Raw genomic sequence first — 14347 nt, forward strand, 5'->3', positions numbered from 1 at the left:
CCCTCTTGCCCATCTAGGCCAGCCCTGGGGTGTCCAGCTGGATTTCGGGTGGATCGTGCTTCTCTGAGGCCCCCCAGTGCCCCCTTTGTCCTTGTCCCCGGTACATCACTCCTGCCATCACGTGTCTGCGTTTGACTACGTGAAGAAGACAGTACAGCCGGTGATTAGGAGCGAGGCACCTCTCCCCGCTCAGACACGCTTGGGTTCACGTCCTGGCTTGGCCAGTTGTTGGGTATATGGCTGTGGGCAAGTTACTTAAGCCGGTTATTCCTCAGTTTTCTCATCTCTAAAGCGGGGGTAATGACACCTTCTTTAGTATTGTTATAAGGATTAAATTCAGTTAATCCATACTGTCCAGTAACCACTGGCAGTGAGAGGCAGGCTGGTGTAGTGGCTGGTAGCCTGGGCTCTTGAGCCAGATGGCAGATGTGACCTTGGGCAGATTACTTGGTTTCTCCGTGCCCGTTTTCTGCTCTGTGGAATGGGAATAATAACAGGAATCTAAATTATAGGGCTGTTGCAAGGACCACGTGCTTGTAAACATGACACAGTAAAGTGCTTCACGTGCTGTCTGCCCATATTCAGTGTCCAATAAGTGTTAAATACTTCTATTTGTCATAGAATAGAATACTTCTATTTGTCACTGGTGGCGCAGTGGTTAAGAATCCACCTGCTAATGCAGGAGCACGGGTTTGAGCCCTGGCCCAGGAAGATCCCACATGCCGTGGAGCAACGAAGCCCTTGCACCACAACTACTGAGCCCATGTGCTGCAACTACTGAAGCCCGTGCACTTAGAGCCCATGCTCCACAACAAGAGAAGCCACCGCAATGAGAAGCCCGTGCACCGCAATGAAGAGAAGAGTACCCCCGCTCGCCGCAACTAGAGAAAGCCTGCGTGCGGCAATGAAGACCCAACACAGCCAGAAATAAATAAATTTATTAAAAAAAAAAAAAAATGAAGCTGCAAAAAAAGCCCAGAATGCATGACAGAAATCTATGGCTAAAATGGTCAACAAAAATTAAACTGGAAGGTGCATTTAATAAGGTAACTTTGTGAAGTCTAAAATAGACCGCAAAATAAATGTGTTAGTACACTGAAAGAAATAAAGAACATCCACAAAATGAAAAAAAAAATTATGGAGACACGTGGAAACAAAACAAGAATAGGCCAATAAGACTCATGTGGACATTACAACCACTGTTCAAAATATTCTCCATCAAAAAGTCTACAAACAATAAGTGCTGGAGAGGGTGTGGAGAGAAGGGAACCCTCCTACACTGTTGGTGCAAATGTAAATTGGTGCAGCCACTATGGAGAACAGTATGGAGGTTCCTTAAAAAGCTAAAAATACAGCTAGCATGTGATCCAGCGATCCCACTCTTGCGCATATATCCGGAGAAAACCATAATTCAAAATGATACATGTACTCCTATGTTCACTGCAGCACTATTTACAATAGCCAAGACAAGGAAGCAACCTAAATGCCCGTTGACGGAAGAATGGATAAAGAAGACGGTACAGTGGAATATTACTCAGCCATAAAAGGAATGAAATAATGCCATGTGCAGCAACATGGATAGACCTGGAGATTATCATACTAAGTGAAGTAAGTCAGACAAAGAAAGACAAATATCATATAATATCACTTATATGTGGAATCTAAAAAAATGATACAAATGAACTTATTTACAAAACAGAAACAGACTCACAGACATAGAAAACAAACTTATGGTTACCAAAGGGGAAAGGGGAGGAGGGATAAATTAGGTGTTTGGGATTAACATTCACACTAGTATATATAAAATAGATACTCAACAGGGACTTATCGTACAGCACAGGGAACTCTATTCAGTATTCCGTAATGACCTAAATGGGAAAAGAATCTGAAAAAGAACAGATATATGCATATGTATAACTGAATTAATTTGCTGTACACCTGAAACTAACACAATATTGTAAATCATACTCCAACATAAAATAAAAATTAAAAAAACAACAAAACAAAAACCCCACAAAATATTCTGGCTTTTAGGTATAAGCAATGAAATCCTGCTGTGTACAACGAAAGCATTTCCATTCCAGATACTCTCCCCAACCCATGTAGGATCGTACTTCAGCACTCAGCCAATGTTCAAGTCAGTGAACTATTTTGATTAAACACTGATCAGCAACTTAGAGAAAGGTGTAAAGCACAAAAAAATGGGGGCCAAGGAAAAGGCAGAAGACCCGAGGTTGTGGATCTGGCCCCATGCGTCCCCCTTGGCCACTCCTGCCCCATGACACTTGCCACTGTCCAAAGTCTTTTGTCTAGAACCGCCATGGTCGCACCCGTCAGTCCTGATTACGTTTGGAAGAAATGGGAAGGTTAGAGGGAAGATCACTCTGAAAACTCACCCCTGATGATCAAAGTGCCCCGATGCCCCCCGTCCCCCGCTCTTATCCTTTAAAGGCCAGTGGAGGTCACATTAACACTGAGTTAATGTTTTCGTCCAACTGCAAAGCATACTCAATGTTAATGTCGTCGTCGACTGAGGGGCAGGTCTTCATTCAACATTTGGAAGCCTGGTGTGTGCCAGGTACCCTCAAACAAAGGATTTTAGAGGCTTCACATTGTCTCGTGTTCTCTTTGTTTTGTAGGAGAGGAAAATGAGATTTGAAAGGTGAAGAGTTGCCCCATGTTACCCAGCGGCTGTAAGAAGTGTTAGGACCAGAATATATTTTGAGGATTTAGGATGAGTTCTCTTTTTCTCTTTGAGGATTTAGGATGAGTTCTCTTTTTTTTTTCTTTTTAGGGGAGTGAATGGAAAGTTCACTCTCCATTACCTCAAGAGTGGGGCAATGGAGCTGAGAGCTCATCACCGTGACTGTTGTTTTCCTCCATCAAAGGCATACTGTGTAAGTTAGAGGGTAGAAATGACCAGAGAGGCAAAACTCGTAGTCCCTTATAGCTAGTCTTTCACACTAGACCTTGTCAACGAGGCGCATTCAAATCACTGCTCAAGGTTCAGTTCTCAGCCTCTTCCATCTCACTCTTCATGGTCCAAGAGATTTTAAATTGTTACTTAACGCAAAGAGGCCAACCACCTTCCGGAAATTAAATGGATCACAGGATACATGCAGAGAGCTTCTGGCCCACGGAAAGCTGGATAGTCACAACACACCGAGGGGTATGTGACAGGAGTGCAGAGGAGAGACAGCCAAACTGTTGCCAGAGCTCCTCCAGGTCTTTGCTCAAAACCTGCCAACCCCTACCTTTAGCAGGAGTGAACATAAATCTTTAAGTTACAGGGTCCAGAGATAAGAAAGGAAGCTACAAACAAAAAAACCCAGATGGGGACTTCCCTGGTGGCGCAGTGGTTAAGAATCCGCCTGCCAATGCAGGGGACACGGGTTGGAGCCCTGGTCCGGGAAGAACCCACATGCTGCAGAGCAACTAAGCCCGTGCGCCACAACTACTGAGCCTGCACTCTAGAGCTCGCGAGCCACAACTACTGAGCCGGCGTGCCACAACTACTGGAGCCCGCACACCTAGAGCCTGTGCTCCGCCACAAGAGAAGCCACCGCGATGAGAAGTCCGCGCACCGCAATGAAGACCCAATGCAGCCATAAATAAATTAATTAATTAAAAAAACAAACCCAGATGGAACCAGCTGGAACCAAGATGGGGGCCCGAATCGAATCTAACCTCCAACAGACCCTGAGTCTCATTATACACTGATTTTACTACATTAGCATATTAAATGACACACACCTACCAACGGCCATGACAGGACATCAAAGACCAAAAAAGGATAAAAGCGGTGACACTCCACTCCCTCGGAAAAAGCGCTGCCCCTTCCCCAGTAGACTAATGCATATGCCTCCCCGTCATTAGCCTCACTCGCCAGGAGGAGTGCGTGGGCGAGGGGTGGGTAGAAAATAAGTGTCTCAAGACCTGAATTTTCTTTTGCCTTTGACTAGAAGTGAGAACCCATTGCATTCCAGGAGCTAGAAGAAGTTGGTAGATCAGAGAGAAAGGTGACATATCCACAGAAGACACAGCCTTCTCAGTTAAGGAATGAGGACTTGATCCAAAGGGTAGAGAAGGTCCTCAGCAAGCTTCGATCAGTACATTTGCGTTCCTCACTCTAGACTTTGTCTCTCTGTTTCATTCCGTCTCCACACTGCGATGACAAGCTCGTGCATGAAGCATCTTAGAGATCCAAGCTCCTATAACCCAGGAACCAGTTTCCACATTCAGAACTGTGCATACGCCTGTCTAAGAACTGTGGCTCGTTTTTCCAAGAGTGCCAAAGCAGACTCGTTCTGAGTCTGATACCTGGGAATGGTTATATGATAAATATCTATAGGATGAATTTGGCAGGAAGTGTTTATAATATTTTGGAACGATTTTTATTCAAGTAGAAAAATGCTCACGAGTATTGAGAAAAACACTTTGAGACGGTACAAAAATATGCACACAGGAAGGTCCTAGTAGTAAGAGAGCAGTGTAGCCACAGATAACCCCGAGAAAAGCAGGAAACAAACTTTGATATTTCATGTTCCTGGAATTTACTGTATGTGGGTCTTGCTTTGTTCATGCTTTTTTTTTTTTTTTGCGTTACGCGGGCCTCTCACTGTTGTGGTCTCTCCCGTTGAGGAGCACAGGTTCTGGACGCGCAGGCTCAGCGGCCGTGGCTCAGGGGCCCAGCCGCTCCACGGCACGTGGGATCCTCCCAGACCAGGGCACGAACCCGCGTCCCCTGCATCGGCAGGCGGACTCTCAACCACTGCGCCACCAGGGAAGCCCTGTTCATGCTTTTATCACCTTCTGATGAAATTTTAATGAGCGGGCACAGCTTTTATAATCAGGAAAGGAAATGTTAAGGATTTCTTACTCTGCCCCCAAATACAGACACTTACTCTTAAGAATGAGAATTTATTTCATACCATTGAAATTCTAAAAATCATGACTTGCCTTTACCTGAGTAGTTTTTTGAGTTATACATAATTTAAAAAGAGGTAGGGACTGGAAAAACAAAACTAAAAACAGAAGGTAAAGTTACCAGTTCCTACTAGCCGGTCCTTATTGTGTACCATTCTAAAGCCTAAACACTCACTTTTTGCCTCATTTAACATTGTTTCCATCGAGTGTTTGAATGCAAACAATATGGAACTTTGCCACCATTTCAAAAATTTAAGTTAGTCCAAAATAACTTTGTGTGTTAGGAAAGGAGTTAAATGCAGGGTATGGACTCAGTGTTGTAAAAGTATGTGTATGTGTGTGTGTATGCTTTAAATAAGACTTCTCTGAAAAACAAACAAAAGGACTTCTTTTAGAGTTCTTTTAGGTTCATTGCTGGCTGCTTAGAAAACAGCTTTCTTGGTTTGTTTCACAGTTCTGAAGTCTTCCCCATCAGCGGCCGTACAACAGAGTGTCCTGCCCCCAGGGGACAGACACCTGAGCACATCCTGGGCCCAATCCGTCCTCCACTTGCTTCTTGATATTCACATCTGTGTCTGTACGACGGAGTCTGACTTGGGATATGGGTTACTCTTTTCCTGGTAGTTTTTCTTTTCATCCGTATCAAACTGAGCTTCAATCTCTGCTGGATTGACGTACGTGTAGAATCGGGCCATGATGGCAAATATTACGCTGACGACCAGAAGCAACGCCGCAAACAGAACATACTCGGCCCACTTTGAAGGAATTGAAGTTGGAGCAAGGAAAAAAACAAAAACAATACAGGTTACGGGAATGTATGTATCGCGGGTATGTTTTCTTGAGACATCCAGATCGAAGGTGCTGGAAATGAAGTTGTTAGGGGAAACTGGTAGCTACTGCCACAGATACAGAACGGCCAGCTTTTCTTGAATGCCCAATGTAACAGTAACATCCTTGGAACAGCTCTGGAGTGCAGACACCCAGGACTTGAAGAAGATGAGACAAAATTTCTGAAAAACCCAAGTCTTAAGACACATAGCTGTCCCTGGAAGGATGGGGACCCAGAGCACACCAGGCAGAGTACTCTTGAGGGAAAAAGAATGTGCTGAAATGTTCTAAGGTAAGACCCCCCCATGTTATCTTTTGGCAAAACGTTGAGGTCATGAGCACGCAGGATTAGCACAGGCTCTGATGGGACCTGGTGGGGGAAGTAATGAGTCTGATGGGGTAAAGGGACAGCTCCCTTATGAGGCAGAGATTCTGAGTGCTGAAGGAGAGTTCCAGAACCAGAAAAGCCCTCATTTTATTTTAATGGGAAAAATTACGACAACCTTTAGAATGGCTTTAACTTTAGGTATCATGCAACTTTCTGGATAACACGCCTGCTTTGGGGCCACTGAGCTGCATTCACTGAAGCCAGGAAAGATGTTTCCTTTGGTAGTAAACCATATGAGCGTGTAGGTATGTTAACCCCATCTGGTTACATCTGGTTATTTTCCAAGTAGAAATAAGCCCCGTCTGGCTGGTCTGGCAGAGTCTTACTCAGCCATTAGCCAAGATGACCACGTGTACACACAGACAGCTAGGGAGGGTCGTCGCGATGATGATTAACAGGTGAGAAGACAGAGGTACGCGCGATCTCTGTCTGCACCAGTACCTGTTCATTGAACGAGCCTGCTCCTGCTACAATAAGGACAATGAAGTTGCCAACTGCCACTGTCAACAGCCACCCTGCTTGAAGCACTGACTTCATGTTGGAAGGAGCCTGAGGAAACGAAACAGAGTGAGTCCCGATGTAGACGTCAACTGCAGAGCGGGAGAACACAGCTAACTCACCGACTCCCTTAATTAGGCCGTCTACCCCCAAAATGCACATTAAGAGTCAGGCTGGTTTAAATGTAAAAAGGATTATCACTTGGATAACAAGACATCCCGAATGCTCCTGTGGTACGAACATACAAGAATCCTTTGTTTTTCACTCTCCACATGCCTGCAAAGCTGTCATCCTAGTGAAATGGACGAATCTATAGATGAACCAATTCTGCTGCTACAGAATTTTCAGACAAAGCCATCCAGTCCGACCTCTCCTTCCCCCCAGATGGAGGCTGCTCTCTGCGCTGTCATCTTGCTCTTTGGGGAGCTTCCCAGCTATGTCACCAAAACTTCTCTTAGAACTCTTGTCACCTGTGTTATAGTCATCTCCTTAACTAGACGGTGAGGTCATCGCAGAAAGGGATTACCCAGCTCATATTTACAATCTTTACTGCAAAACTTGAAGGTATTAGGCATGCTGAGGTTAGGACGACTGTAACTATATTTTGATAAAATAGTTCAGAACCTAAGCTCTAATTTAGGTATCAGCAAAATGTGCCTCATTAGTCTAATATTCACAAAAGCAATACTACTTTTTAACTTTTAAAAGCTAGGCCTTGGGCTTCCCTGGTGGCACAGTGGTTGAGAGTCCGCCTGCCGATGCAGGGGACGCAGGTTCATGCCCCGGTCCGGGAAGATACCACGTGCCGCGGAGCGGCTGGGCCCGTGAGCCATGGCCGCTGAGCCTGCGCGTCCGGAGCCTGTGCTCCGCAACGGGAGAGGCCGCAGCAGTGAGAGGCCCGCGTACAGCAAAAAAATAAAAAATAAAATAAATAAATAAAAATAAGTAAAATAAAACTAAAAGCTAGGCCTTAATCAGTGTGTTTACTGGGAGCTACAAAGAGACCTCGAGTGAACCGTAAAAATAATGAGGACATAGACTATGCATGAGCCTGTTACGAACAGGGTTGTTTTAGAACGTGGGATCCACTGACCATCACAACCCTGGTAACGGTCGTTAATGTAGTTTTTCCTACTTAGGACCCCAAATCTCTAGCATGTGACTGGGAATTCAGATACCTATATATGGACACTCATGATGCTAAATAGTAAAATTCTTTTTTTTTTTTTTTTTGGCCACGCCGTGTGGCTTGCGGGATCTTAGTTCCCCGACCAGGGATTGAACCTGTGCTCTCGGCAGTGAAAGCATGGAGTCCTAACCACTGGACCACCAGGGAATTCCCTAAACAGTAATATTCTTATCCAGTAAATAAGACTCGGTAATTTCTAAAACCTTGTTTGGTAGAACCTACCATAATGCTCTCTAGAATTTTCTTTTACACTGTAAATACATGGCTACCCCAGCTTTTAATTAAGTCCCAGCAGCATTATTTGAAGGCGGGGTTGTAGGAGAGGGGTGTACAGAACGACAGACAGGAAACCTGAGAATATGAGAACTCCAATCCCGTGACGGAGAAAACCACCTCGCCACAGGTGAGGAGGAAGTACTGGGGGATTTGCAGGGCCACGCTGACTGTGTTCGGGGAAATATCTCCAGATATCATCAGTTCGAGGCAGCCATCACCCTAAACCAGTAAGGCAAAAGCAAGAAGAAGAAATGAAAATAGAGACTGCTTCCAGAATAAAAATTGCTCAGACAGGCACACTGAGTTTGGACCTTCAGGGTTACACCATAGGATCTATCCAGAAAGTACACATTTTCAATGTAAATATGCAACACTGCATTTTATCCTTGGGATGGGATGGCCTTGGTAGGATTTGAAAATATGTTCACTAGCTTTTTCTTCTAAAAATAAGAGAGCAGATTGGAAGTCAGGTTTGTTGAAAACATTGCCAGCTCTTTGAACGAAAAGCTTCCAAGGTCCATGTTGACAGTCTATGAGGACAGTTGTAAATGTGAACATTTAGAGCAGGTCAGTCTGTTTAATTTTATTCTAAAGGTGAACTTAAGGCAATGATAAACCACAGAATTAGTGGTGAACTGAATTAATTCTAAATTCGTTTAAAATACAGATCCTAATATCACTCTGTTAAATCATTACTATGTCCTGTTTTCAAGGACTCATATCAGTAAACTTTGAGTGACACTTCTGATTCAGTGCAATGAGTTACTAACCTTCCTTGTGATTACATAGGTATACGCACTACCAAATTCAAGGTAGGATGTTTTGAACTCATCTCCACACTGTTGTGCAATCTCTGTTGAGTTTATTTTGAAGCTCTTTCTATGAAAAGAAAGATGAATATAAATTAATGTTATTGGTATTGAAAGTTTCAATGTATTATTTAAAGGAAAAGACTTGAAACCCTTGAACTTGGGAGCAAAGTGTCCATTGTAGGTACTTACATGCCAGAAGAGAAAAAATGATATTCGCTGGCATTGTGACTGGTGACGTTTTTATAAGTTTCCCCATCCATTGTGACATCGAAGCTCTCAGCAAGAGCATTTACAAATCTGAAACAGAAAACCATCTGTCTTGTGAGTGGACTATGGAATGATTTGCTCCAGGTCACAGTATGTGCATCTGAAGTTGGGCTCTGTTCCCTTTTGGCAGGAATTTAAGATGTCTGCGGAAGATTTCTAGAGTCTAAAGGCAGAAAGTAACTGACTCTAGGTTTGCCTTTGCTCACCTCATGAGGACACGCCTAAAAGAATTTATTTAACACAGGTAAATGCCGGGAACTGATCTAAGTACTCCCTGACTAGGAACTATTTCAGTGGCATTTTGGGATATTAAGTACAGATTGAAATAGCTGCTAACCTCCTCCCCTTCCGGAAGGCAGCCATGTCTTTGTGCTTCTTATTTCAGAAGCTTGACAGCCAAAGTGATGAAAGACCAAAAGCGGTAGTTGCCGAGTACCTAAAAGACAGCCTCCAACTGGGGCTTCTTTTACAGTGTCAGGGAAGCCCATTTATTTCCTTTACTTTAAAGAGCAGCTTCAGGCAGGGAGGGGCTCCAAGGAGTGGACAGGAAGACGTGGGCCAGCCCAGCAATCAGAGACAGTTTTCAGGAACTCCCTTCAGATGGCAGAGACCTGTGTCTGCAGGTCATGGAGTAACAGTGACCGGCACCCCACGGGAATACGGCTGGGAATGGAACACCCAGTAGGACTGGGTGCTGGGTCCCAAGGTTTCCAGTCTCTGAAACATTCCCTGTGCCCAAGCTTCAGTGGGACCGTTTGAGAGTTGTTTGCCTCCAAAGGACCATATAGGTGGTGACCGGGTAGACAGATGATTAGAGATCCCTTCCTCAAGTGTTCCAGGCTAGAGAAGACTCTGATACTCTTGTACTGCCCCAGGGAGAAGGGGGCTACCCCAAATAAGACCAGCGGATCTTTCCTACCAGATAGGTGATTGAAGGCATACAGAAGATCATCTAATTCAGAGAACGAGAAGTAATAACAGTATACACCTAAGTACCATAAAGAACAATTTAACTTCCACATCCCTAAAACACATGGTGACGGAATAAAATTTCCGTTTTAAGGCGGGACAAGAATATGTAAGCATAACATTCCCTGCCCTGTATTGAGCACTCCCTAATATGCAGTGTGCATTATACATTAACTTGACCTCCCCAAACGTGGGAATGCTGGCTCCACCGTAAAGGTCAATTTTTTTTTTCCTTTCTTCTGACGTCAGCAGTGTAACTCCTTGGAAGATAACATTCTTTCCTAATTCTGTAAGGGATCGTGGTGACCTACTGCTTGCTTTGTATGTGCAGACTTAGACTATGTGTTTTTGGTGAACCTTATGTAAAAATGTGTGTCATTTTGATGTACAATCTTTTGTCTCAAAAATGTGTATTTTGAAGTACCTTTGTGGGTTTTCTTTTTCTTTTTTTTTTTTCGGCCACGCCAGGCAGCTTGGGGGATCTTAGTTCCCTAACGAGGGATTGAACCCAGGCCCTCGGCAGTGAAAGCGTGGAGTCCTAACCACTGGACCACCAGAGAATTCCCTTGAGGTATCTTTGACTTCTAACAAGTAGAACAGTCCTCAGAGTTTTTTGAAAGACTGTCTCCTGGGTTATAATCTTTTAGATCTGCTCGAATAAAATTCTCTATTTCTCCTTTAGATGGACTATTGATTAATTTTTTTGTCAACAGTGGCCAAGTTTCATCTACTTTTTGGCAATAAGTAATATTGGTCAAATTCCAGGGACTGAGAGAACATTTTTATGAATGAAACATTTGACTTGGTGTCATTTAACAGATGATTAAAACAGAAAACTGAACCTGATGTAGGTCAACAGGAGCCTAATAGAGTGAATACTGCTCCAAACTGTAAATGCCACTTTTATAAAAGATTAAGATGAACCATTCAAAAGAGAGACAGTGGAAACAGAATGCAATTAGGAAGCAGACCCTTGGGCCTGGGGCCTGGCTTTATATATTATAAGCCAGAAGACTGAATAAATCCTATCCTAAGGCTTGAGTACTACTGCCCGCCTGACATATGTCTCAGGGCTGGTACAAGATACCAATAAGAATGGAAATACTCTGAAAAAAAAAACAAAAAAGCAACATCACACATATCAGATGTGTTTTCATATACACACAGAAAATAGGAGAGGATAAACAGCAAACACATTCTGAGTGCTTCAAAAGGCATGGAAAGCGGAGGTTCCAGATCAATTGTGCTCTAAGAGCTCTGATCAGGCAAATCCTAGGGTCCACTAGGCTTCAAGCTGGCTTGACATCTTAGGAGCACCAGGATCTAAGCTACAAAGTGATCATGGGAGGAGGGATAGAGAGTGGGAACCAGGTGAGAAAACAAGATGGGACCAGTTCCTTAAAGAATAGCGAGGGGGGCTTCCCTGGTGGCGCAGTGGTTGAGAGTCCGCCTGCCGATGCAGGGGACGCGGGTTCATGCCCCGGTCCGGGAGGATCCCACATGCCGCAGAGTGGCTGGGCCCGTGAGCCATGGCCACTGAGCCTGCGCGTCCGGAGCCTGTGCTCCGCAAAGGGAGAGGCCACAACAGTGAGAGGCCCGCGTACTGCAAAAAATAAAAAATAAAAAAAAATAAAAAAGAATAACGAGGGGACAGAGATATTTGTTCCTCTTCAATAAAATTTTTTTTTTTAAAAAAGGCTTTATGAGCTATAGTTCACATACTGCAAAATTCACCCCTTTAAAGTGTGCAATTCAGTGATTTCACTACAGCCACATGGTTGTGCGACCATCACAAGAGTCCAGTTCTCATCACTTCAAAAAGAAACTCAATGTCCGTGAGTAGTCTCTCTCCATGCCCCCTCCCCACAGTCCTTGGCAACCACTAATCTCCTTTCTGTCTCTGTGGATTTGCCTGCCGTTTCATGTAAATGGAATCATACAGCAGGAGGTCTTTGTGCCTGGCTTCTTTCACTTAGCATAATGTTTTTAAGGTGTATTCATGTGACAGAATACAGCAGTACTCCATCTCTCTTCATGGCTGAATAATATTCCATTGTATGGACAGACCACATTTTGTTTATCAGTTGATGGGCATTTGAATTGTACCTACATTTTGTCTATTGTGAATAATGCTGCTATGAACATTCATCTACAAGTTTTCGAGTGGACATATATTTCCATTTCTTGTGGGTATATACCTAGGTGAAAAATTGCTGGGTCATATGGTAACTCTATGTTTAACATTTTGAGAAACAGTTTTTCAAAGTGGTTGCATCAGTTTACATTTGCACCAGATGTGTATAAGGATTCCAATTTATCTGCCTCCTCACCAACACTTTTTATTACCTGTTTTTTTTTTTTTTTAATTTATTTATTAGAGCCTGGTGAATGTGAAGTGGTATCTTGTTGTTTTGATTCACATTTCCCTAGTGAATAATGATGCTGAGCATCTTTTCATGTACTTTTTGGCCAATAGTATTTTTTTTGGATAAATGTCTATTCCAATACTTTGCCCATTTAAAAAATTGGGTTATCTGTCCCTTTATTATTGAGTAGTAATAATTTTTATATATTTGGAATATAAATCTTTTATATATGATTTGCAAATATTTTCTCTCATCCTGTGGGTTGTCTTTCACTTTCTTGATGGCATCATTTGTAGCACAAATGTTTTCAATTTTGACGAAGCCTATTACTATTTTTGTTGTTGTTGTTGTTGTTTGTGCTTTTAGTTTCATATATAAGAAACCACTGCCTAATCCAAGGTCACAAAGATTCATTCCTATTTTTCTTCTAGAAATTGTATTGCTTTAGTTATATTTAGGTCTATGATCCATTGAGTTAACTTTTATATATGGGATCAGTGAGGCGGGTGTTCAACGTCAGTCTTTTGTATGTGGATTTCCAGTACCAGTTTTGGAAAACTCCACAATTTTTAAAATGAAGATATCTTTCTGAATCTACTTATGGCCAATCATGTCCCAGCTACACTCCCTCCTTAAAGCATGTTTTTTCAGTATGGCAGTCATCAAGACCAGGACTGAAATAAACTGAACTGACAGTAAATCTTAAATTGAGATTTTTAGCAACCAATGAAGCATATAATCACATTATCTACATGAATGATTTCTGTACCACTACTGAATAAAAATATTTGTAAAATATTGTTTTTTAAAATTTTCTTCATCCTTTTTATATTTCTTTTTTGTATTACTTATGATGAACATATTGATTTGGTACAGTAGTTTATATACATTTATAATTTATAAAGGATACCATATTCATACATTGTGGGTACATGCTCAAAATATTTTTATTGAATGTGATAAAAGGTTTAAAGATCACTGCCATTGAGAAACTTCCCACATGTGGACAAAGAAACATATGTGAATGTGGACTGTGACATTGTTTGGAAAAATGAAAATAACCTAAATTTCCCGTACAGAGGGATGGACAAAAAAAAAAATTGTGGTATATCCATGCAATGGTATATTATACAATGGTTTAAGTGAATGAATAAGGGACACATATATGAATATGACTAAATATTAAAATAATATTTTTAATGTAATATATTTTATGATTGCAGAATGACATATACACAGGACAATAACATTTTAAGTTTAAAAACATGCCAAAAACATATTGTTTATAGATACATATATATGTAACAATATGTAATGTTAAAACAATTCATGAGAAAGATCAATATCAAACTCTCGACCACTTTTTGACTGAAGTGTTTTGCCATTTATTTAAAAGACCGTAGTCTGTTAAGTCCTGCAGCTTCCTGATACCACATAATTAAGAGGATTCCATTTTGCTTAAGATTCTATATACTATTCCTTTAGTTCATATATTACTCACAAGTCTGACTTCCTGAAATTTTTCAAGTTGTTCTAATTATCAGTTTGTTTCTGACGCTAGTTTTTCAGAACTTCCCTTTTTTTTTTTTTAATGTGTCTCCTGGGCATTACTGAAATCATAACTAATAAAACCTTTGATCCATTAAGAATTTGTTGTTGCCAATAAAAAGAAAAAAGTTTCTGGTTTATCTTTTACCACATGGATGGATTGGTGGAGTTAAGTGTTGGTGACCTCACGTATCCTTCTTTTGTAAGATCTCATCAGAGACAACGAAAGAGGAGAGGGGGGAGAGGAGTGAGGAAGCGGGGGAGGGGGAGGGGGAGGGTG

The 14347-nt window shown here is 42.2% G+C and overlaps 1 protein-coding gene across 1 annotated transcript in view; it reads right to left on the bottom strand.

The window, feature by feature from the left end:
• Window positions 1–5489: 5489 nt before the first annotated feature.
• SLC15A1 (solute carrier family 15 member 1) overlaps window positions 5490–14347 on the bottom strand; it is a 42193-nt gene continuing 33335 nt past the window's right edge. Inside the window, exons 17-21 of the mRNA XM_007467227.1 lie at window positions 9107–9214; window positions 8876–8984; window positions 8181–8324; window positions 6584–6691; window positions 5490–5681 (exon numbers count right to left, since the gene is read on the bottom strand). Of these exons, the coding sequence (XP_007467289.1) occupies window positions 5490–5681; window positions 6584–6691; window positions 8181–8324; window positions 8876–8984; window positions 9107–9214 (661 nt within the window). The remainder of the gene's footprint in view (window positions 5682–6583; window positions 6692–8180; window positions 8325–8875; window positions 8985–9106; window positions 9215–14347) is intronic.

Source organism: Lipotes vexillifer, unplaced genomic scaffold (assembly GCF_000442215.2).
Source record: "Lipotes vexillifer unplaced genomic scaffold, Lipotes_vexillifer_v1.1 scaffold291, whole genome shotgun sequence".
In the NCBI taxonomy this organism is placed as follows: Eukaryota; Metazoa; Chordata; class Mammalia; order Artiodactyla; family Lipotidae; genus Lipotes; species Lipotes vexillifer.